Source organism: Eschrichtius robustus, chromosome 9 (assembly GCF_028021215.1).
Source record: "Eschrichtius robustus isolate mEscRob2 chromosome 9, mEscRob2.pri, whole genome shotgun sequence".
NCBI classification, from domain to species: domain Eukaryota; kingdom Metazoa; phylum Chordata; class Mammalia; order Artiodactyla; family Eschrichtiidae; genus Eschrichtius; species Eschrichtius robustus.
The window spans coordinates 20,607,468-20,632,788 of NC_090832.1; the positions used below are offsets into that span (position 1 = coordinate 20,607,468).

General features: G+C 36.5%; 1 protein-coding gene across 6 annotated transcripts in view; it reads right to left on the minus strand.

The window, feature by feature from the left end:
• UTRN (utrophin) overlaps positions 1-25,321 on the minus strand; it is a 505,750-nt gene that overhangs the window by 58,283 nt on the left and 422,146 nt on the right. For all 6 annotated transcript variants that reach the window (XM_068550755.1, XM_068550756.1, XM_068550752.1 and 3 more), the window contains 5 exons: positions 20,492-20,553; positions 18,747-18,821; positions 10,839-11,040; positions 4,897-4,982; positions 520-677 (listed from right to left, as the gene is read on the minus strand). In XM_068550755.1, the coding sequence (XP_068406856.1) occupies positions 520-677; positions 4,897-4,982; positions 10,839-11,040; positions 18,747-18,821; positions 20,492-20,553 (583 nt within the window). The remainder of the gene's footprint in view (positions 1-519; positions 678-4,896; positions 4,983-10,838; positions 11,041-18,746; positions 18,822-20,491; positions 20,554-25,321) is intronic.

The window sequence follows — 25,321 nt, forward strand, 5'->3', positions numbered from 1 at the left end:
ATTCAGGTGAATATAGTAGGGACACATAACCTCATCTGAAGGAGTCAGAGAAGGATTTTCAGAGGATGTGAGATTTAAGGGAAGATCTAAAGAATGAATAAGGATTAGCAATATCAAGGGAGTTTGTGGGTGGTGAGTAAGGAAGAACATTCTAAACAGAGGGCACATGTCCAAAGGCACTAGGGCCGGAATGAAGGAACTAAAACAGCACGGCTGGAAAGCTCAAGGGGACCAGTGGTACAAGATGAGGGTGGGGCAAAAGCAGGGCCAAATCATAGCAATCTAATGGCACTTGTTAAAGATTTGAGGTTTTAACCCTTGAGGAACGGTAAGTCTCCTTGAGGGGGTTGCTGTTGCTTGAATCAGATGTGCCTTAAGAAATAAAATCAATTTACTGGGATGGTACCAGCGTCTTCTGCCACCTGGTTCCAGCCCAAGTCCCCTGTTCCATTTCTCAGAATATCCTCAATACCATTCCCCACACATTCTATACACCAGTGATCCTTCATGAACGTTTACCTGTTGGAAGCAGCTGCGAACACTGGGTTCAATATTACTGCCCCCAAAAGCTGCTACTTCCCCCAGTTGCCGAGGGATCTGGATGGCATCGTGAAGTAACAGGCCAAGCTGTCTCTGGTCACACATTTCCGTGGGCCCAGCCACTTCCTTAAAGAGATCTACAAGGAGGAGAGGGAAGAGGTTAACCTCCATCTGCCTATTCTGGAATTTTAAGTAAAATATACCTTTGGTTATGTGGAATGAACGACGTAGATTAAAAAAAAACTTATGGGGATACGAATTACATTAGTTGTCGCCTGAATTCTGACAACCTTAACATTCTGCATATTTGTAATCAGGAACTGGTTAACTACATGTTTCCTAAAACGATCTACTGCAGTATGTAAATACATATAAACAGACCAATAAATACAAATTTTCTTTTTAAATGGTCCAGTATATGCATGTGGGTTCGTTCAGTGGTCTCAATAAGGTTTCCCTTCTTATTGAAAAAGACAGACAGCTAAAAAGAAGCTTTCTTTATGACTTGTTAAAGGAATGAATGTATCTTAAGTAGCAAATTTTAAAAGATTTGTTTATCAACTTTTTGTATTCACTCCTAAATTCAATATTCATTAAACATATATATTTTAATTTCTTTTAAAGATTTCTATACTCAAATCTATTTTGCATAAGAAACATTAAACAGTATAAGGAGGTGTCTTTTATTGTTAGGGGTTATTTTTTTAGGCCCAATCAGTCTCTCGTTCCTTATTAGTGATAAAAATTATTTTTGTTTTACATCATTTCATGTAATAAAATACATTAATTCAAATGTAAAGGACTTAATGAAAACTCATGCATACTTTCACACAGTTCTTAGGCTTTTCTACTCATTAAAAAAAAGATGTTTAAAAATTTTTTTGATTCAGTAAAATAAAAACTCTTTTCTTCCTTCTAGAATTGGCTTATCTTCTTTTCATCACTTGCAGTATTTTGAAGATGAAAATTATTACCATATTTCCAGCAACAAAGCTAATATATTCAAATAAGTTACTTTTGGAGTAGGGAGAAATTTCATGTAAAAACAATCCACTTCATTATAGAAACTAATACTTTTTGGAAGAAATTTCCAAGTTCCAAAAATTCAAAATCACACAAATTCTAAACGGTTTTCATGTGAAGTTTTCCAAGAAAAAAAGAACGGCGAGTAAATATTTATTGGATCCTAAAAACCAATTTCAAACAATACCTGATAAATGAATATCAGATCAAAAGGTATCATTCCTTTTTTTTTTAAGGAAATAACGCTAGATCTAACACTGTCAACAGTAAATTTTCAAACAACTAAACCAAGCTCAGTGATACTGACACAGTAATTATAATGAAGTATGACTTTAATTATAAGCACACATAAGGAAAGCAAATTCAATAAAAATACATTTAATTTTTATTATCATTTGTTCTCTTAGATTTGGTTAGAGTTCTACTTGCTTCTTTTCATTTGTCAAAAATAAGACTATCATAGCCAGAAAGTATTTATCCAGGATTCTTATTATGATTCTCATTGTAAACCCATTCCTGAGAAGAGGCCTCCTAAGTCAATACAAAGTTGATGCATATGAATAATAATAATCTGTAGAGAGAAGTGCACATGTTCAGCAACATCAATCATGCCCAGCTTTCCTCTTTTGAGGAAGATAGCTATACTACTATGCCACTATTTAGGTAAAACTACACACAAAACATAAGAGAAAAGACTCCTTAACATTCTGACATATTTCTGAATTCTTATGAAAGTTCACAGGTTGATGTTACAGTCAGATACGAAAAGGAGTATCAGGATGTGGGGATGGATCAGAGGAATGTTCCAATCTAAAACCCAAGTCCCAATAAGTAATCACAGAAGAGATGCAAAAGGCCATTCAAAAGGATCTTTGTAAATGTGTTGTTGATGGGGCAAGGAAGCCACTGAGTTACAAGCAGGAAGGCCAGAGTGTTGTTAGAACCTAATCAAGGGACATTCTCAAAAAGGCACAAAGAGAAAAGAAGGTGTCACCGGGGTAAAGACACTGACGTAAGCCATTGCAAAATCAGCGTTCAGATGGATACCCATTGACCCAGAATAGCACCTCTGCCATTGAGTTTGGAGAGCAAAGTGTCTTGAATATTAATTCCAACAAAGAAAATAATAATGAGGAAGTGTTCTGATACCACTGGGGAAATCAAAACTGGAATCAGAGTTGCTAAGGACCTCAAGGTAAAAAACAAAACAAAATCCCAGAATATTTCCAGAGTCTCAGTACTCTGAGGAAAGATTTAAAGATTTCAACCCAAAGATTTCTTATTTAATTAAGTTCTAAATGGCATACTTCATGGATTAAATTAAATATCAGAAATTTTCATTGCAGCGCTTCTGCTTCCCCTGCTATAATCTGAAAGTTCAATGTGGAATTATACAGAGTATTGTTTCCCGACAATTGTAGAAAGTGTGTCCACTGTAGTACGAGTGTATGAGTACATGTATGCTGAAATACCTCTTCATTTGAAAAATTATATGCTTCAGAAATACGTGTGAAGGTATGTGTGCAGATAAAAGACATTTTCTGTATATTGCATAGAATTTGGTTTTTGCTCTAAAACTACAGCCATCATGTTGTAACTCTTTCTTTTGGCCTCAGATTACTCCAATAATCAGCTTGAAAAATACAGGGAAGAGGAATCGTTGATCTAGAAAAACAGATGACCCTTGCATTTTAATAAGATTCATGATAAACTTTGAGGTTGGATTCGCACTCTTCTCAGAGTAAGTTGAGCACCGTAACGTAATTGTTACTTTCAGAGAACCCTAAAGTCTTTTAGGAACACATGAAAACCCCAAATCACAGCTGATTTTTTTTAAAGTCCTTTTCTAATTTGATACACTGATGTTTTCACTAACATTTTTCTTTCCCACTCATTATAGAAATAATTTTTTTAGCTTTGAAAATTATATCTTCTGACAATTATAATGCTGAAGACAATTTAAATTCTAGATAAAGTGCCACCAAACAGAAGCCTGTGCAAAGCCTTTTTCTGCATGGCTTACTAGGTTCTGACTCCATCAAGGCACCTCGCCTCCTGATCCTACAGTCAGCTTTTTGTTTCATTTTCGCTGACATTCTTGTCAAACTATCTAAAAAAAAACAAGCCACCATGATCTAGCCCTGGAATTCAAAAACAATTGCCTCACAGCCATCCCAGAAAATAAAAGTATTTTAAAATGTATGTTCACAGAAGATGAAGAACCTAAAATTTATCGGACCTGGGATCAAATATCTTCCTGTTTTTGGTATCTCTCTATTCATGAAATATCCCTCTCCCTCTCCCTCGAAGGTATGGATATATCTGTACAGAATCATATGAGGCTATGCATGGCAGGATCCATTTACCCACATTTTATGGATAAAATTAAATCTAAAAAATTTACAGTAATTAAGAGTTTGGAGACATAGCAGCAATTGCTACCATTTATTCAACAACTGCTATTTCTAGGTACTTTTCACATATGATCTCTAGTTGCTTTCAAAGCAAGAATTACTAGCTTCATTCTTTGTTGAAGAAAATTCACTAAATTGCAGCTCCCTGGAATGTGAAATGGGAATCTTATGACTACCTCTTAGCTGTCGGTATTCAGTGGAATCATGTAACCTGCCCAGAGTCATCCAGCAGCCACTAAGTGGTAGAGCTGAGATTCGAAGGCAGGTCTCCCTGGCTCCCGAACCTGTCCTTTTCCAAATGTCAAGATGCCCTTCATTAACTGACAGCTAAAAGGTCACCACTGATTTATCTGGTGAATAAGAACAAATGTAATGAAATTAAAAAATATATCACTTTATTTTCTTATACTATAAAATATAATTATTTGTCTCACTGTGACTGTAACAGTTCTAGTACATGCTGATTTTCCTAAGCATTGGAAACATACGGAAATAGAAAAGGTTTGGGCTTTAGAGTCAGAAATATCTACGATCTAATTCTAGCCCCACGATTCACTGTCTCTACAGCCCTGACTAGATTTCTAACCTATCCCAAGAATTATTTTTTTCAGCTGGAAAATGGAAATCACAATGCCTACATTATGGGGCAATTATGAATTAAATGAGATATAATCTGCAGTCAGTTCTTACTCCATCAATGCACCTCACATCTTGATCCTATAATCAGCTTTCCATTTTACACAAATTCACATCACTTTGCACTGACACCCTTTGTCTAGCCTCGTACATGTATGATCAGAGTTAAAAAAAAAAAGGGAGCTATTATTACTAGCAAATCATATAAAGTAAGTCTCTAATAAGTTGTTATTATCATTATTATTACTAAAAACATTATTGGTATAAGAAAGGTCTTACATACATCTGTATTTTTCTTCTAAGAGACCTTTGGAGAGAGAGATCAATCCAATCTTCAGACTCTGCACTCTTATTTTTCCAGTCCGACCCCTGAAATTATAAGAATCTCAGTGTGTTAGATGCATTTAAAACTGTATACAGTATGCTAATTATTTCTGAATATCTATTTCCTTGAGGCTAAACGGAAAAAAAATTGCATCTTAAAAATGCAACTTTCTATTCACTTTCATTAATTAATGTTAAACCCATACCATAAGTTCATGACATATTTTAATAGTATATTTGACTTAGTCTGGAAGAATATACAGCCTGAAGTCACTTTACGTACAACATATGAACTAGGAAGAACAAAAGAAAGTAAAATGAAAATGCTAATTATAAAGCTAAAAATATTTCATTTTTATAAACACTATGAATTAAAATCTGTTAATAATTATAAATGCAAGATTCAAAATAATAGCTAGAGATATATATAATATGCATGACAATACAGCAAGAAAGGTATAATGATATATCTAAAAACAGATGTAAGGAAACTGACTGGAAAATTAACTATAGGTTGAGGGCTTATAACTTGTTGAATACTTAAAAACTTCTCATCTTCATTGATTTTGATCTCTGTCAATGCAGTTTCTATAAATTACTACTGCAATTGTAATAGTCAATGATCTTAAACACACAGGTGTGCAATCTTTATTTGGGGAAGTATCAAATTATAATTAAATACAAAACATATTAATTAATTAACACTAGAAAATAGCTTCATATTATGCCAATGAGAGACCATTTCAATTTCACTTATAGTTTGACTGGAAGAATAATTTTATCTTTAAAAGCATAGAGTTATATTTATTCTTTTATCAAAGAATAAATGAGTTGTTTACCAAATGTCACACTGTACTAGATCCTGGGGCTGGGGAAAGGGAAATGCAGAAGCTACAAAAATTAATCCATGATCCTTGCTATGAAATAACACACAGTCCAGAAAAAAATCAAGATATAAAGATTTCTATCTTTATTATTTCATATAAACAGGATCAGTTTTCAGTTTCAGTTTTTACTGTTAATTTTCTTATGGTATGTTTTCAATACACAAGTACAACACATTCAAAACCTATAACTAAATGTTTACATAATTACATGAATACTTAAAATTTAGTAATTCATACTATTTAAAAACATATAAATATTTGTACCATGTAACTTTAATTTTAAGTATCCTTATTGTCAAACTGTATTTAAGTCTGGCTCGTTGATATTTTTACTATTACGACTAATTGATATCTTTCATTCTCAAATTATAAATACTCAATTAAGTTTCTGTAAACATACAATGACATATAAAGTATGAAATAAATAAAAAAGGAAAACATGCTTAGGGATTGGTAAAATGTATTTTCAAAATAGTCCCTCAATAGCCTAGAGTTTATAATCTATACTAAATCATACCCAACAAACATATTGAACCCTTGCTATGTACGTGTACAACATTCAGAATTGACCTATAAAATAACTAATACTTAAATTTTAAAATAAATATAGCCATTATAAGCAGAAACCTAAAGTTTATATACTCATTCCAGTTTCCCACAATTATCGAAATACTAGTTCCAAATTAACCTTAAACTGAGCCATGCTGTGAAGTGTGTTTCTACTTCATATTTTTTAGGTGTTTCCTAATTATCACACGAAAATAGACCATGTTTTCTTCCCTCCAAAAATCAGGAAATTTTATTCTCTGTACACAATCAGACAATAGACTTGAAGAAAATAACAAAAGGCTGTGCAAATAGACTAGTACATGACTGTGGCTAAGGACTAAGTAATCCTTTAAGGGAAAAAAAGATCAAACTGGTACGTATTGGAGGCTGATCTCCAGTCTTTGGTGACAACACCAGAAAGGAACATCATCAGGAAGACTACTGAAAATGGCAACCATCCATTCATGGCAGCATCAACGATTATGATGGCTTACTGTGATCCCAGCATTGGTCTATGTTCCATAGGAACCAAGAGAAAAGTGTAAGACATGATTCCTACCCATGACTAGCTGGAGAGGTGAGACAAGGAAACAACTAGAGAATCATAAGAAAATATTAGACCAATCTTACGCATGGAAATAAATGAGGTAATTGTGGCTGACTAGTCATTAATGACTGGTGGTTAGTCTGAGTAGTTATTAGTCTCACAACATTTGATAGAGAAGATAAGTCTAAAATCAGACACTGAAGGCACGACACAGCTGGACTGTCCTGACTAAGAGAAAGTAGATTATCATAGGAAAAGCCCAGACAAGGGGACAGAGGAAGGGGATGTGAGCACCAGAGGCAGGATTCATCAGGTACAGTGAGAACTTGCATCAAGAGTAAATGGTTGCTAAAGTTGTCCAGGTTATAGGGAGCCAGATGATAGAGGGCTTTGATGTTAAATAAGATATCAGAATTTGAAAGGTAAGAGGGAGTCAATGAAATTTATTGTGAGTGACATAACACAATATTTAAGTATTTGATTCCCTGATAGTTTTCATAAGTAACTCTTGAAATTAATTCAACCAGAAAGATATGTACCTTATAAATAAAATTATATCCACCTTGGAATAGTGGGAAAAATGACTTAACACTGTATCAAATGAGGTTAATATTCTCTGCAGGGACAAAAATATTTAAACCAAGAAATCCAGACTACTGCTTTAAATCTTGATTTAAACAAATTTAATTTCCACTAAATTTAGAAGGAAGATTGTGGAATTAAGACTTTTTAGCCCAGGAAGATGAAGACTGAGAGAGGCTGTGAACTTATAAATGGAATCAATTTTATCTTTATAGTTTATAAAGTCCTTTCTATATATTTATTAGTTCATTTGCCCTTCACAATCACTTATGTATGTGAAGCAGAGCAGATATTTTTATCTCAATTTTTCAGATGAGAAATTGAGATGCCAAAAGTTAAGCTGCTGTCAAGTTTTAAAGCAACCAGAACCAAAAATTTGGATTCTTGTCCTCTACAACAGAAGAAAATAGGCTCTCTTTTCAGACAATTCAGAATATTAGGAGTTGGGTACATGTTAAAAGCTGAAAGAAATAGTAAACAATATAATTTATAAAGTACTATCTTTCTTAGATATGGCAGTATGGTAGGAATAATCAAGTGATTATCAAAAAAGCTGAATATAGTTCCATATCTACTACTAATATGCAGTAGGTGGCTATGGATAAGTTGTCTTATCTCACTGGGTCAATTTCTCAATCAGTAAAATGAAGAGGGCAGAATGGAAGATCCTCAAAGTCCTGCTGCTTCTAGAATTCTAGGATCTCCTGTGTGTGCATCACTCATTTATTTCAAGAGCTCGTTGAATATATTTCAAGGGCTGAAAATACCAGGTCTGGCTGCAACCAAAGCAGTGCAGTAAAAAATACTGCACAAAGCAATGCAGTAAAAAATATATGGTTAATAGATGAATGTCAGATTAACTGAATGAATGGACGGGTTAGATCATGGTACCATTTCCAAGGTTCAGAGACTTCTTAGGGGTCCATAACATCCTGGTGCATTGGATGGAGTAGATCATAATTCCATCAGATTCTCAAAGGAAACTAATGACTTGAAAACAGTTAATAACTTGTTTGGATAAAGAAATAAGTCATAGTTGCTAGAGAAATTTAGGTAATCAACTCTGCCCCTCTGAGACTACCATCATATGAGTAACTGTACTTTTTCCTTAGGTTAATTCATGATATTCCTCTCCAAGGTGGAAAACTCGACTGAACGGACACTGTCCTAACCTAGCATGGTCTTTGCTATATTTCTTTGGCATGGAAGGGAGATAAATCCTAAAAGCTTTTTGTCCTTTAAAAAGGAAAATTTCAAGATACTGTCTTTCTAAATAAGAAACAGTATCTCTGTGTTGCATTTCTCATGTGTTCACATTTGATGGTAGAAAGTGAAAATATGCCAACATTTAACTCCCTAGAATATGAATTACGATGTTTCACATCCTGCTTCCTTCCCAACTAAGTGGCACTATTCCCTTTGGGCTGTCCAGCGAAAACAGCATATGGATGTGTTATGGGCTGAGTTACATCCACCTAAAATTCATGTGTTGAAGTCCTAACTCCCAGTACCTCAGGATGCAACTATATATGGAGAAAGTCTTTAAATAGGTAATTAAGTTGAAATGAAGTCATTAGGGTGGGGACTAATCCAATATGACTGGTGTTCTTATAGAACATTAGGACACAGACACACACAGAAGAAAGACCATGTGGGAACACAGGGGGAAGACAGCCATCTATAAGCCAAGGAGAGAGGCCTCAGAAGAAACCAACCCTGCTGACATCTTGACTTTGGACTTCCGGTCTCCAGGACTATGAGAAATAAATTTCTGTTGTTTAAGCCAACTAGTCTGTGACACTTTGTTAAGGCAGCCCAAGTAGAGTGCTAGAGCCACAGATAATGCCGAAGCAGGGTGATTTAACATCTTCTCCAGTTCTTCCTTAAAACATGGCTCAAAATACACACCTCTGGCTCTACCATACTCCATAGAGCTTAATGAAGTCCTTAACTAAGTATCCCATGACTTTAGCATTCTTCCTGGGACATAAAATTAAGTTATAGGCTTTGTAGTTAAAACACCTAATTGACCGGTTATTTTAGTGACTACTATAGAAAATGTCTCTTAGAGGGTTAAAAAATTGAAGATCAACTTAACAGTGAATTAATGTTAACAGTCATATTTTACCCTAGGAGTATAAAAATTTGCGTTAAAATGAAATGTACTGAAAGATATCACACAGGGAGATAGTAAAGCCCACATTCATCATGGTAACAGAGATCCATGCTATCTGTTCTTCAGTAAGTTTATTAAGAGCCTCAAGCACACAATGGCTATTTGATTATTTTTTAAAAAGACATTGTTATGATATTTGTCAGTATTGAAAGATAAAAGACTTTTCTAATCAAAAGAATAAATGAAATTTTAATTAACTGAAAGCTCTTGAAAGCTCTTGTATCTATCATTTACTTCTTATACAGAATCAGTCAGCTGCTAAACCATGCGTGCATTTATGAACTATCATCCATCTTCTTTCTAAATCAATAAAAAACTGATAAGCACAAATTTTCATACAGCTAATTAACAGAAAATAAAATTTAGAGTCTGACAGAAAAACAATAGTTCTAATTTTCTTATTTCATCTTTGCATACTTTAACCCCCTACCAGAAGAATGAATAATTCTTAATGTTTCAGAAATGTCAGCCCACAGCAGGTCCTTCTAGAATTGATTATTTTACAAACGCATCGTCACATTTAAAAAAGCCAGATTAATGGCAAATGAGTTTTGCTGAAAGCTGGGAGTGCTCTTTATGTAACAGTGAGCATCTAATTAAATTACAGATATTGGAGTGTCCTATAGTATAAATTATTTAAAACACCATATATACACATAACCACCACTGTAATAAATAAAGCTAATACCAAAAGAGAAATTAAATCCTTTTAATTGCCAAATTGCTCTTAAGTTGTCATACAAGAAATGCAGAGTGGATTATTACGAGCCAACAAATTTTAAAATTAATAACAATAACTACAGAATTTTGTCTTTTGAAAAAAGAAATACTATAAAACATTATGGAGGAAGGAAATTGGACTTCTTTCCATTAGGTTTCCCCTAGCATGGTGACTAAAAACACTACAAATTTGACAGGCTTTATAAACTGAAGCAAAATCTTAAAATCATAGATGGACATTCTTTTTTGTTCTATTGTTGGTTAAGAGCTCAATTTTTGGAAAGTCGTTCCTTTTCAACAATTAACATAAATATTTCCACTGGGAAAAGGACTTTGAAAGAAAGTATTTTCTTAAAAATTCACTGTAAAAATTTAGACATTTTGCACTATCAACATATTTCACCCAATGACTGTATTTTAATGGGAAAAAATGCACTTACGTATCATATACATTGAGTAGCCAGTTGAGACACATATCGACACAGAGAGGAACGTTGACCAGATTTTTATGCATTTGTTCAAGGCCATCATAAATTGTTGTCAGACAGTTGACGACATCTGGAACACTAAGAAGCTGATCGTTTTGGTTCAGCTTGTGCTGTTTGAAAACTTCATTTGTTGTATTCAACTCTAAGAGATCCACTAATCAGGTGAGAAAAAGGAATATGCACAGTCATTACATTATAGAACAACACTGAAACAAAACCACTGCCAGTCTTGAGTTTTTAGCTTGATTCTTCAATTTAAGAATCTATCCTTTTTAGCTAATTTCAATTTTTAAAGAAATAAATAGCATTTCCATTCTTACATCTCTAAACTCTTCTTTTATCCACATCTCTTATGTTTATGCTTTTGAATCTAAACTCTGCTACTTTTCAATATGACCTCACTTTTCACTCTTTGGAATATAAATTTTTCCTACTTTACTTTTCTGGCTTTCCTCTCTTCAGCTTCTTTGTACTTTTAAATGTAGGAAAGCATAAATCTCTAAGTCTAATCCTAACGGTAGAACATCTAAAATACGACATTGCTCTTTCTCCTAACTTTTGAGAGCAGCCAGCTCACCACTCTCTCATTCATCCTTTATACCACTGTGTAACTGATCATTCTTAAACAGTTTCTCCACATGTACATCATGAGATACAAAGTTCACTGAAGATATTCTGTTAATAAAACAGGTTTGGAGAAAAATAATAGTTCTCCACCACCTACTGAATCAAGCCTGGTCTGTAAGTCCCTCAAAATCTGGCTCTAACCTGGGTTGCTTCCCATGATCCTTTGGCACATAGGCAACTTGTAGCTAGGTAGGATTATAGGAGGTTCACAGTACAGGTCCACCCATCCACGGCTCTTCATGTATTTGCTCCCATTCCTTACCCTTCATGGACAGAACCTCTACAGTGGGCATGGCTGGTGCTAGACTATGCAGGGTGGGCACATAAGGATAAAGTGGAGCCCTGCTCTTGAAAGTGGCCAGTCTGAGGAGCAGGATAAGCATACTGATAACTTCACTAAAGGGGGTGGAAATGCCCTAAAAGAAGAAGACATAAATTTCTACGAGAACTATTACTGCTAGGGGAGTGGAAGGAGCCTAGAAAAAGCTCCCTGGGAAGGTGGGATTTGAAATGGACCTTAAAAAATAGCTAAGATACAAGAGATCCATATAAAGCAAGGAAAGAATTCCAGGAAGAGAGAACTGCTTGAAAAAAGACAAGAATTCAAGGAAGTCTAGGCAGCTCTGAGAACCGATGATGGCAGTGTGGTCACACATGGGTGGCACATCGTTACCGTGAGTAAACGCACAGAGCTCAGGGGGCAGGCCATGTTGGCCTAGGGGGCGCCCTCCAAGGCCAGGAGGAAGAGTTTAGACAAAGAGAAGAACATTACATAATCTTTCCTTTCAATCAACTTTGAGTCCTTCATTAGCTAACTGAAAACAGGAAAACATATTAGATTATCAAACTGCCATGTATCTATATATTTACTGAGTGTGGAGGTGACTCTTCTAAATCTAAACATATAGGTTTGGAAAATTACAGAACCACATGAACTTAAGGTCTGCTCATGGAAATGACTGCTTTATAAAATTCTTCCCCATCTCCATACTTAACTTTTTAACGTTAAAAAAATAAACTTGGGAAAACTTTTTTTAATATATAAACAACTACTTTCTCTTTGCATGATACACAACTGTTCCCTCAAAAGTATGAGATATTTTGATAGTTAAGTAAAATGAACAAATAGCTTCCTTTGTATTCTTCTATTTTTAACCATTGAATAACCACTAATTTTGAATTCTTTAAAGACATTTATGAAATGTGTCTAGCTGCTTAAATACCATAGAATGATTTTTTTCCCCCAAGTTATCTACAATGGAAAAGAACTGCTTTAAACTTATGCAGATTAAAATTATTTTTAAAACAACTCAACAGAGAAGTCATTTTTTTTAAAAGAGAGAAAGACACAAATATAGAACACACACGTGTGGACAAAAGATGAGTCCATTTTCTTTAGATGTCAAATACATCACTGGTAAAATTTCAGCTAATTACAAAAGTAACCTGTATAAGCTTCACGTGAGTTCGAGATGGTGTCAGAAAAAAAAAAAAAAGAACCATCTGGAATTTTGATTGTCATTTGTACCTCATTTCTTGGCGCTGTACACTATTTTCAATTATAAACTTCCAGAGGGCAGGAGTAAAATTCAAATTCATTCTTCACAGTACTTGACAAAGAGAAGTGCTTAATAAATGACAGTGGCCACAGAACTATAATTCCTCACAGATATAAAGAAACATATTCAAATACTGCCAAAATGCTCTAAGTTTTCTGAATTTCAACACTAATTATCCCAGCAACACAGCACTATTACATCCCTACATGGCCTAAGGGTGACAAAAGACCAAATTCCAAAAAGACCATTTCCTGAATCAGGCTGTTCTTGTATTTCTTCTGGAAAAGCCTCCTTTGTGATACACTTTGTAGCTGTGACAGTAATTTGCCACATCCCACAGACCATCATGTCTTCAATTTTTAGTGATTTACTCTGACACTTTGCCTTCGTGCTTAAGCCAGGAATACATCTCCCTGAAGTGCGTCACATTTAGGTACCTTTAAAGACTGACTACATTTAAGTCACAGAAAATTATGATTTTCTCTTTTCAAAGGGAGACAAATGACAGCTCAGTCATGCAGCAAATGAAACAAATAGCAGAATCACTTTCTACCAACTTTCAGGCTTTTCTTTAAGCCCACAATGAGGCAAAGGGGGTTGAATGGAATTGGATCATCATTCTCCTGTTCTGCAAAAACACACACTGTTTAGCATCCGACCTTGGGCTTCTATGACTCTCCTCCTCTCTGTCTGACTGTCCCTTCTTAGCACATTTCCTATCTCCTCTTCCCCGGACAGCTCAGAAAAGTCAGTGGCACTCAAGGTCTCATGTCTGCCCTTTCCCTCTATAAAGCTGATGCTCTCATTCACTTTCATTACTACAGTTATTACTTCTCTCTGGATGACTCCAGGTTCTGTTTTCTCATCCTGATCTCCTGCTTGAATACCTGATCCACATTCCTGCTGCTTTGTTCCCAACCAGAGCTATATTAGCGTCTTCCAGGAATCTCCACCTTAATATGTCCAAATAAAGGTCTTGCCTTTTTGTTATGCAGAAATCCAGTAATGCTGTTACTACACAGACCATGAGTCTGCAAATCCCAAGATATCCTACCACTCTCCTTCTTGCACACTCTGCAATCTATCAAGTACCAAATCCCCCCAATTATTAGCTCTCCTTCCTCCTTACAAATCCATACCCTCATCTCCCCTCCTATGCTCAGCCTCCATCACCTTTCACCTGAACTCTTTACTTGTCCTCTCTTCCCTTGGTCCTTTGATCTTAGATATTGCCTAATGCATACATCCACGATTGGCCCTATGTCCTAACTTACACAAAACAGAAAACTGTTCTATAGCACCCCAGTCTATAAAGAAAATATCCAAACATTAAACACAACATTGTGAGAGCTTGAGGAACAAAAAACTGAGGGAATCAGAGAAGATTTCATTAAAAATGACCTTGGGGCTTCCTTGGTGGCGCGGTGGTTGAGAATCTGCCTGCCAATGCGCGGGACACAGGTTCGAGCCCTGGTCTGGGAAGATCCCACGTGCCACGAAGCAACTGGGCCCGTGAGCCACAACTACTGAGCTTGCACGTCTGGAGCCTGTGCTCCGCAACGGGAGAGGCCGCGATAGTGAGAGGCCCGCGCACCGCGATGAAGAGTGGCCCCCGCTTGCCGCAACTAGAAAGAAAAGCCCTCGCACAGAAACGAAGACCCAACACAGCCAAAATTAAATAAATAAATAAATAATTTTAAAAAAAAGTGACTTTAAAAAAATAAATAAATAAAATAACCAGCTCAAAAAAAAAAAAAAAAAAGACCTTGAAACTGGACCTAAACCAATTTTAAGGACATTTCAGAATACTGGACAAACTAGCTCATAAGCTACTCCATTTAGACTCCATTATTACATGATGTTCCCTGAACTCCATCCAAGCCTTTGATTCTTATGAATATAACTCCCTTCCTTCTTACCCTTGATTACAGCCATGTGCCTAAATCCTGTGTGGCTTTTAGATCCTGGCTGATATGCTTCCTAGTCAAGGAAGCTTTGCCTTACTCTTCACAATGAAGGGAATCTCTGCCAGTATTTCCCTTTGACTTCTCTGTTGCTGACTAGCACATAAAGTTTTTAAATCAAAACACAAAAGAATATGTATAATACATATGTGTGGTCTAAAGAAAAATAATAGAACAAGCTCCCATTAATTCATTACACAGCTATAGAAACAGGCTATCACTGTATGTTGGAAGCTCGCTGGAAAAATCTCCTTAATTACATCCCCTCACAATCACAGGGAGAACCACTAATCTTTGTATTTCACTTTTAATTTCTGAAAGTATATATGTGTCCCTAAATAACAGAGCACTTAGTTCTGCCTGGTTTTGAACTATATAAATAAATGGAATCAAATTGTACAAATTTCTTCTGCTACTTGATTTTTTTCACGCAACTTTATAATTCTAAGATTCAACCATGTTGATGCTGATTTCAAGTTTATTTATTTTTGCTGCTGTATATCATATTTATGAATATGCCAAAATGAAACAAATGTTACTATTAATAAGTGCTACTATAAATCCTATACATATTTCCTGGAGTACTCCGATAATTTTCAAACTCAAAGCATTCACTCGTGGGGACTTCCCTGGTGGCACAGTGGTTAAGAATCCGCCTGCCAATGCAGGGGACATGGGTTCGATCCTTGGTCCAGAAGGTTCCCACGTGCCGCAGGGCAACTAAGCCCGTGTGCCACAACTACTGAGCCTGTGCTCTAAAGCCCGCAAGCCACAACTACTGAGCCTGCGTGCCACAACTACTGAAGCCCGTGCACCTAGAGCCCGTGCTCCACAACAAAGAGAAGCCACCGCAATGAGAAGCCCGTGCACTGCAACAAAGAGTAGACCCCGCTTGCTGCAACTAGAGAAAGCCCGTGCGTAGCAACGAAGACCCAATGCAGCCAAAAATAAATAAATGAATAAATAAATTTATTAAAAAAAAAATCATTCACTTGTGTCCTAGGAGACTGCTCTGTGCCAGAGATTGTATGAGGCCTGAAGTGGAGAAGAAAGCAGACTCAGCCCTCACATGAAAGCTTAGCTCATTTGGAGAGACAGATGGTAAGTAAGTAAATACACAGAATATGAAATATTATGACAAGTGCCACATAAGGAAAGAACGGAATCTATGACATGGAAAATCAGGAGTGACCTAGTTTGGAGTAGAGTAGCCAAGAAAGACTCATTAGAGATGGGTGAGTTAAACGAGGACCTAAAAAGGAAAAGAACGCACCAGCCACAAAGAGCTAAGACAGGAGCTCTTCAGGCAAGAGGAACAAAATACAGAGGTCGCCATTTCAATGTCCACTAGAACTGTGAGAGCCCACCGTGGGCTGTGGTGAACGAGGTGAATGGAGAGACCGGCCAAGGCAAAGGCCGTTCTGTGCCGAGGGCAGCAGGATCTGTTGTAAGCAGGGGGGTTGTGTCCACATGTAACGTGCTATCTCCGAATTTACGTTCCTTGAGTGTGGGAACCAAGTCTTTTTATATTGTTTTATCTCTTGCACAGTCTTGGAGTCCGATACATAAATGAACAATGACAGTAAAAACAGTGTGCCCTCTTTGTTAGGACACTGTGCTGGGGGGAGATTTACATGAAATGAGAGGCAACCGTTGACCTAAGGCAGGTGTCAACACAGATGGGGCAATCCTCCTCACATTATCTGTCACACAAAGCCACGCAAGAGGTGCTGATGGGAGAAAAAGTCGTTACAGGCCATCATAAAGTTCTGGAAAAACTGGAGGCAGGTGGGATTAGCTTGTAAATGTTTCCAAAAGAAGTAAATTTTTAACAGAATTGGGGAGGACTAAAGGGTTACAGACGATTGCAGAGGAAGAAGGGTCAGGGCACTTCGAGTAAACAGACAGGATGGGAGAGGAGGAAGCAGATTAATCATAAACAGGTAGCTGGATCAGTGGTGCCAAGGCCCCGCTAGGAGGGCAGTGGGGTCAGGAGGCAGCGGGGAAAGTGGTAGCCAGGTGGCCCTAAGGACATCACCGCGAACGTTTACAATCGAACACAACCCAGCGTATTTCTAAGTGTGCGTTACTAAATGCCGTTTAGCTTAGAGGTGGGAGGCATCTCTCTTCTGCTCCCCTCTGGTTTGGAGGGATGAGCTGAAGGATGGAGTTTTTTCTTTAGGACTCGAAAAAACCCACAGAAGAAAACAGCAAATGCGTTAATATGTTTATCTGCCCAGAAGTATTACTAAAAACTGGGCCCATGTTCACAGTGATAAGAGCAGTCTCCCATCAATGGAGATTTTGTGGCTGAGTCATTTGTCCTCATTTTATAGCTCATCAGGCCTGAGAAGCCCTTCCAGGTCTGTCAGCTGGACTCTGGACATGCAGCTGAGCCTCTTTCAAAACTGCTGTCACCCTGGCCCGACTGAGCTCACTGAAATCCCTTCTGAGTGCTCCTAATTCACTTCCTATTCCCTTACGGCTCAACATACAGATCACTAGCCAGAGTGTGCTGGCTTTATATTTTGGGACTGGTCACTCTGCCATACTTGCTGTGACCACTACAACCTGCCAATGATCTCTGGGGCTCCGAGGATTACGGGCTTCCAGGCCATCTCAGCCTCTCGTCCATCCCCTAATCTGGAGGTGTTTTTCAGCCCTTCAGACAGCTCTTCCACACGTAGCTTGTTTTTCTTATTCTAAAGCTTTGCGTTACTATATTTTCTCGGAATGATTCTACACTTCTCTTTCCTCAGCTCTCCTCATGTGACCAGCTTAAAATGTACTTCTAATTTCTACTGACTTAACAGAGCAGGTCTTTAACCTTAATATATCATTTTTCTAAGGGTATTCTGCAAAGCTTCACTGAACAGCCTAGACGTACAACAACTGTTAACAAAAGGCAGCAAACAAGACTATTTGGAATTATTCAAATTATGCTGTTGTAAACGTATAGGCAAATGTTACTTTCCATATTAACTACCTGACAAAGCCTAAATGTTCTTTGAGTAGACTCAATCATTAAAACTGCAACCACAAGTAGAATGCAGACAGCTTAAATCTATATTCTATTACAAGCATTCATATATATACTTAAATTTAGGTATGGGGAAAGGCATAATCCTTTAGTAAAACTATCACAGACTATCACTCTGAACATACTCTCTACAGGTTAAAGTTCATGTTGATAACATTAAATGTCTCAAGACATGTTTAAATGAACACAGAGCCCTTTATCTAATATTCTAGGTACCAGTTCAAATTTGGATCAGGAATGCCATTTTTCAGTGTTTCTTTACCATATGATTGCATTGATTCAAACTGTTTGGAATCCTACACTTCCAAATGAATCCAAAGTACTAAAAAGGCAATGACCTACTACTCTGATTCCTTGATTTAATCCTTTTAAATTGGGTGGCAGCATAATTTTTGAAAAAGCTTTTAATGTGACTCCTGTATTTTGGTTAATTTCGTTCTCCAACCGAGAATGGCATATGTTCATTGATTTTACTACTGCACGCATGCTGATGGGGCAAATAATAAGGCATTCACAGAAACACAGCCAACTCCTTGAGTGAAGTACACTGAAAATCAGATTAACTCCACAAACACATCACCCTCTTCATTTATCTTTGTCTTAAAAAAAAAAAAAAACAAGAAAGGCAATCCAAACAACAGAGTGATTAACTTTGGCAGAATAAACTCACAACATAGTGCTTTTTGTAGTCTTCGGATTTTGATGGCTGTACGGTAGGCAGAGAAACGTACATTATTCAGGTCAGCTGAAATGGAAAATGGAACACATTCAAAAGCATGCTTATGATTTAACTTACATTGCGTGGCAAGAATATATTTGTTTACTTCAGTGATGGAAAAGTATTATGTCTGTTCACATGAAAAGGTCTATTCCTAAAATCTACAACATTTAAGAAAATAATTAAATGTTCATTAGCACCATGGTGAGATACTTTCCAAAGCAGTGCTACACAGATTTCAAGAAAGCATTTTCAAATAGGAAACGGAGGGAAATGAGGAAAAGGAAACATAGCCTGTTGACTTTCCATGGCCTAATAAATACATCCCACTGTAGGCTGAGGGCCCTGCCTTCTCTACAGCTAAGAGGGATCCTCCTCCAGGGCATTTTCCCCAAGGACAATCAGTTTTCTGTCAACTAGGCTGTCCATCTCACTACTCACAAAGCTAGTCTTATTTCTATGCTCCTTCTGTCCTGATCTATTTGCTTCTTCTGCCCTTTTATCAATCTGGTTAAAATTATACTATAATCAATACTCAAATCTTTAGAAACAATAGATTAACTCCAGTTAATAACACTGTATTGTATATTTAAAAGTTGCTAAAAGAGTAGATCTTAAAAGTTCTCATCACAAGAAAAAAAAATATGTAACTATGTTTGATGATGGATGTTAATTAGACTTAACTGTGGTGATCATTTCACATATATACAAATATCGAACAATTACGTTGTACACCTGAAACTAATATAATGTCATATGTCAATTTTATCCTAATTTTTAAAAAATTACTTAAAGATTTAGCATCAAGTTGAGAAAGAAAAGACACTGGAATTTCTTTCTCTGTCTCCTTAAAGACAGAGTATCCGTATGAGAGACTAGAAGAGTTAGAAGAAAACTCAGAAATCATCAACATTGGCCCCTTCGTTTTACCAGCTAAACAATCCAGTGGCTTTTCTCTTGCTTGATAACCTTTGCAGCTGTCCTCACCTACCCAAACAGAAGCTCACACAGAAGCCTGATATTGAAAGAGATGAAAAGGAGTGCCCCCTCCTTGCTGAAATGGGAGTGGGCATGAGAGCTTTGGGGTGCCACTCTTCCTCTCCAGCAGCAACTTAGCCCCCCCCAAAAGAAAACTCTTTCAAAGCCACTGGAATGACCTAAGGGAAGCAGCTAAATAATCAGTTCAAAGTCACATTCTACTAGAAATCTACAAGGTCCTAATTCTCATCTCACGTGTTTTCATGCATTTTTATATTAAAATGAATTTAGCTTTTAATGACAACTTAGACAAAATGAAACGAGGCAAGCTAATTTAATAATATTTACTAAATATAAAGTGAGTGAAAAGCACATTTAAAGCAGTGGATTAGAGGCTGCTGTACTCTAATTGTTTTTGTTTTCACTCAAAGCTGAAGTTTAAGACGACTCAGTATGAGAGAGGTAAAACAAATTACACTACTTTTAAAATCAACCTTCTTTGGCCCTCACCATTTCAAACCCTGCATTCTCTTAAGAAGAAAGGTAAAATCTGTTTATTGCATTGACCTTAGAAATTCAACTGCTTTCACATGCCCATGACATGATCCTTTAAACATAACATGCCACGTAAGGAAAGATGGTGACTAGTGTCCATTTAAGAATATACAACTCTCAGTTGTTTAGGTTAATTCATTACTATTAACTAAAATAACACTCACCAAGAGATTGAAAGAGTTCAGTCATTTTAGGATGATCCCAACAGGTTGTCTGTGTTTGATGACTGGAAAAAAATAGTAATATATTTAAATAAAGGAATGTATAAAATAATAACTGTCACACAGAAAATATGTAAATAAGATTTTTATTCAAATTTTTAAGATACATGCAAAATTATCCCCCGATGGATCACTCAGAAACCTGATGCCCAGTTATTACTTAATATTTGAAACAATAGATTTTTATTTGAGCAATTATATCATGAAACTATAGATGAAATAATTTGCTTTATCTATTTCAAAAAGCATTACAGCTAAAGATTAAAACCTAGATATAAAATGTGACTGTCATGGACCCTGGAGCCTCAGCCTTGATGTAGCCAGATCAGTGTAGGCTCCAGAATAATTCTACTCATGTTCGGTAGATATAGATGCTCATTCAGAATAAATCCTCTGAGAGCAGAAGTGCTCTGAAGAGGTGCTAAACTTTAGAAGTCCTAATCAGATTTCCAAAGAACAGAGAAATAGTTTAACTGTGAATAACATCTCCACCTCACAATCTACTGAGTCTTCCCCCTCTTTAACCTTGAGTCTTTCTTTCTTCAGTGTAAATTTGCCCTTTTTCCCCGTGGGGACTCACTCAGAAACCTAGAGTTGGTACAAAGCTTATCTTAAGCTGAAGACATCTGAGAGTCAACAAATGCAGAAAGAAGCCTTGTCAGAGCTTCCTTTATCTGACTTAAAAGTAGCATCTTCTTGGAAATGAGGCTACCATAAATCCTCTTAGGAGAGTTGCAGGGCTATGAAGAAGACAGAAAAACCACTAGCACCTGCACAAACAAACATTATCACAAACTTTCTTATCTCATGTTTGTTCTCCTAAAGAAACACATATCTTTCCTAAAGAAACCTACTGGTTCTTCTCATAGGAGCCTTTTCTCCCCAGTTCCTTTCCCCTGCTAAATTGAATATATAAGCCCCAAATTCCAACCTCCTTTCTGAGTTACTCATCACTGTATGCAGATTGCATCCATAAATAAACTCTTTTCTCTGCTAATTTGCCTTTTGTCAGCTTAATTCAGAGGCCACCAGAAATTGAACCTAAGAGGGTAGAGAAAAAAAATGGTTTCTCCTCCCTGATATGCTCTTCATGAGTATCTGGATTCTCCACTCCCCTTACATATGTGTTTCTCTTTTGTCATTTTAACTTCACACTCCTCTCTCAGCTCTCAGACTCCCCTGGTTAACCAGTATTTTTTACAGGTATTGGAACAGTTTTCCTCATGATCTTATTCTTCACTTTAGAAGCAAGTTTTTATACTTTCTCTTTTTTTGTAAATTCCAAAACTAATTAGAAGTTTTTGGGAATAAGGTAAGGGTAATAATACAGATCAATGTAGTTCTTACATTAGGTTCCTTCTTTGTATGTGTGTGTGTGTGTATGTGTGAACACCTCTTCGGTGGGTCAGTGGCCTTTTTAAAAAATAGTTTACTGTCCATTATCTAGGTCAGAATAGAGTAATAACATTTAATAGTACTCCAAAGACTTCTTGGATGACACTCAGTTTTTATAAAACTGTTTAGTAAGCTAAGTGAAATTGCACAGTACACAAGAGACAGTGATATTAAAATATTCATACAATCAAATTTCAGGGAAATTATTGTTTAAAACCTATGTAATATATCAAGAAGTGGGGCATGTAACTGCGAAAAGAACATAATCGATGTTATTGTACACAGGTAACAGAACCCCCAAACAACTCATAATTTGCTTTGAAAAATACTTCAAGTTTAGATTTGAAATTAGGTATGTAAAATGTCCTGGAAATTCCAAAATCTCGAACAAAATAACATATGTTCAATGTGAAGGTCTGTCTCTGGAAGAGTTGGAAAGTTGTCTGATTCCTCTACCGGGTTCCTGACACCAATGCGAAGGCAAATATTTCCAAATATTTTGCTACCAAACACCAACCAAATCATCATTCTACCCTTTGACTATCTAAATTGCTCCAAAGACCACAGAGAAAGCACCAAAACTGTGTGCCCTGATATTTTTACTGTTCACAGTGTGGCCCAAAGCTTGACAGAAATGCAGAATCTCAGACCCCTAACTGTACTGAACCAGAATCTTCATCTCATCAAAATCTCAAGTGATTCATATGCACATTCAAGTTTGAGAAGTGCTGACCTAAAAGGCTCCTAATACATGAATGAAAGTACAAAATAAAAATAGAAAAGAAATCTCCGAATTTTGCTAATGAAACAACCTCCTCCCTACTATTAGTAAGAATTAAAGAAAAAAAAGAATTAAAGAAGGATTTGCTGAAAATACAGTATAATGGAAAGAAATTCATCACAGGCTCCCAGTTTTAAGAGAGCCTACCAGTATTCACTTGATCTCTTGTCTCTTCTCTGGAGTAATTTCAATCGCCATGGCAACACTGCTGCTCAGAGATAGGCATCCCATCGTGAAGGACCAAACCAGGCTCAAGGACCAAACCAAGGCTCAAGACCCAAACTAAAACTATGAGTAATGCAGAGCCAAACTTTATACTGAAACAACAAATATAAGTACACTTTCTCTAGAATCACAAGTGTTGTGCTTTGGCAAACAACCTCTATGGTACCACAAGGGACAAACACCGCCAAGCAGTCAGACAGAGGACTGAGAATTCCATGAGAACACCCGCTTGCTAATGGCTCTTTTTAGTGAAACCACCACTAGGAGCTGAGGGAACACACACATTTGGCAAACAGATGGAAGGAGGGAAGCGGCACCTCCCTTTGTGAATTCAATACCAGTTGATTCATTAGGCAGAACTGCCAACGCTGAAAATAAACACAGCCTCTCGTTACAAAAGTACAACTGCAGCTTACCAAACAGCAGTTAAAAAAAAAAAGTAGTAGATGCAGTTGGCTGTTGGATTTTCTTTCTTTCATTCTTTCTTTTTTTTTAAGTTGGGGGAGGGTTTTAAAGCAAAATCCACACTCAATCCAAAGGCTCCAAGTATTTGAACAGCTGCAGATTGGTCAGCTCATCCTGCCAAAATGCTTCCAGCCCTCCCAGGGGAGGCAACCAAAACAGAATAAAAGAAGCATTTTCCCCTCAAAATAACAACAGTTTAGGTTCTGGCCAATCTCAAATATGAAAGAGGAGTAGAACTTAACATTGTACAGCTTGATAAACTATAAAATAAAGTTGCAATTTTGTTACTAAAGATCCTCTTTGTAAGAGGGAACAGACACAGGAATCTGTCCAAGAATAAAACGAAAAATTAAAAATCTAACCAAGCATCAATTAGGAGTTAAGTCCAAATCACATGAGGCAAACAACAGAGAGAATATGTAACATATCACTAACTAGGGTGCCCAGCCAGACCAGTTTTGCTTGCATGGGGAAAAATGGTGAAGCCTTTGATGTGGGCCAGAAATTAGTGAGTGATACACCTGTGTAGCTGAGTTTATCTTTGGGCTATTTTAAACTCTGCAAAATGAAGAAAACTGATAGTAATGCAAATGGTATTTTGTCCACAGAAATGCAAATTGCGTCCACTCAAATGCAGTTGATTATTGTCCTGATGGATACTGACCAATTTGTCAGCTTTGCATCCATCGTTAATTCATTTTAGCATCCCTAACTTGACTATGAAGACTAGCACTTAGTATTCTCCTTGGAACCTGTTATAACTTCTTACCCATTCCCTTATTAATTAGTGAGTTGAATGAAATCTTTGACACATGCTCTTTTAATATTTGTACAAGTCAAGATTTTACCTAGTTTAAATTTTATTAAAATTAAAAAAATTTTTATTTTTAATTGAGATACAATTGGCATATAACATTGTGTAAGTTTAAGGCATACAACATGTTGGTTTGATATATTTGTATATTGCAATACGATCACCACTGCAGCGTTAGCTAACACCTCTATCACATCACATAATCATCATTTCCTTTTTTGTGGTAAGAACATTTAAGGTCTAGTCTCTTAGCAACTTTGAAGTTTATCATACAGCATTGGTGTCTATAAATCACTGTGCTGTGTATTAGATCTCCATTACCTAATTTTTAAAATTATCCTTCAACACCTGGGACAGTTCTGGTTTATACCTGCTGTCACATATAATTATTAAAGTGCCCCCGTACTCTTAAGTGTCCCAGTTGGGATAACACATGACCCTAGAGTTTATGGACTTTGAGGAAATATTAAATCAGTAAGGTTAATAAGTAGCATATGCTTCTACCTATTCTTATTCATAATGTATTCTCACAAGCCACAGAAAGTTAAACACAAATAAGATTGTACACCAATGAATAAACACAAAGAATGTTGTGTCACAACACTGCCCAGTATATAAGACAATGAACCAACAGCAATTTACATGTAACGTTGATAAGATACTAATGTCTGGGCAAAGGCTGCTCTGGGGAAGGTACTTTTTAAACGCATTTGTTCTCATTAGAGTGGTCTCATTTTTTCCATTAAAAGATGTTGAGATGGGATCCTGGTTATCCAAAAACTGACACTTTGCCAAACACACTTACTTGTTACTTATCTATCCAATTTTATGTTTGAAACTGGATTTTGTGGGTTTTTCCATTTATCATTCCATTCCAATTTTAAAGGCGTATAAGAGAAAAAAATTGTAGGTGAGTGAGTTCATTAAAAATACAAGTGTGAGAAAAAGAATAGGTATAATGCTCTGGATAAGACAATCACAGAAAGAGAAACATTTCTTCTTTGCTGTACATAGTGAAAGATAACACACTAGGTGAGGATGTATAATATTAATTACAGTAATAGTCTATTATTTGAGTGCTCAATTTGTACCA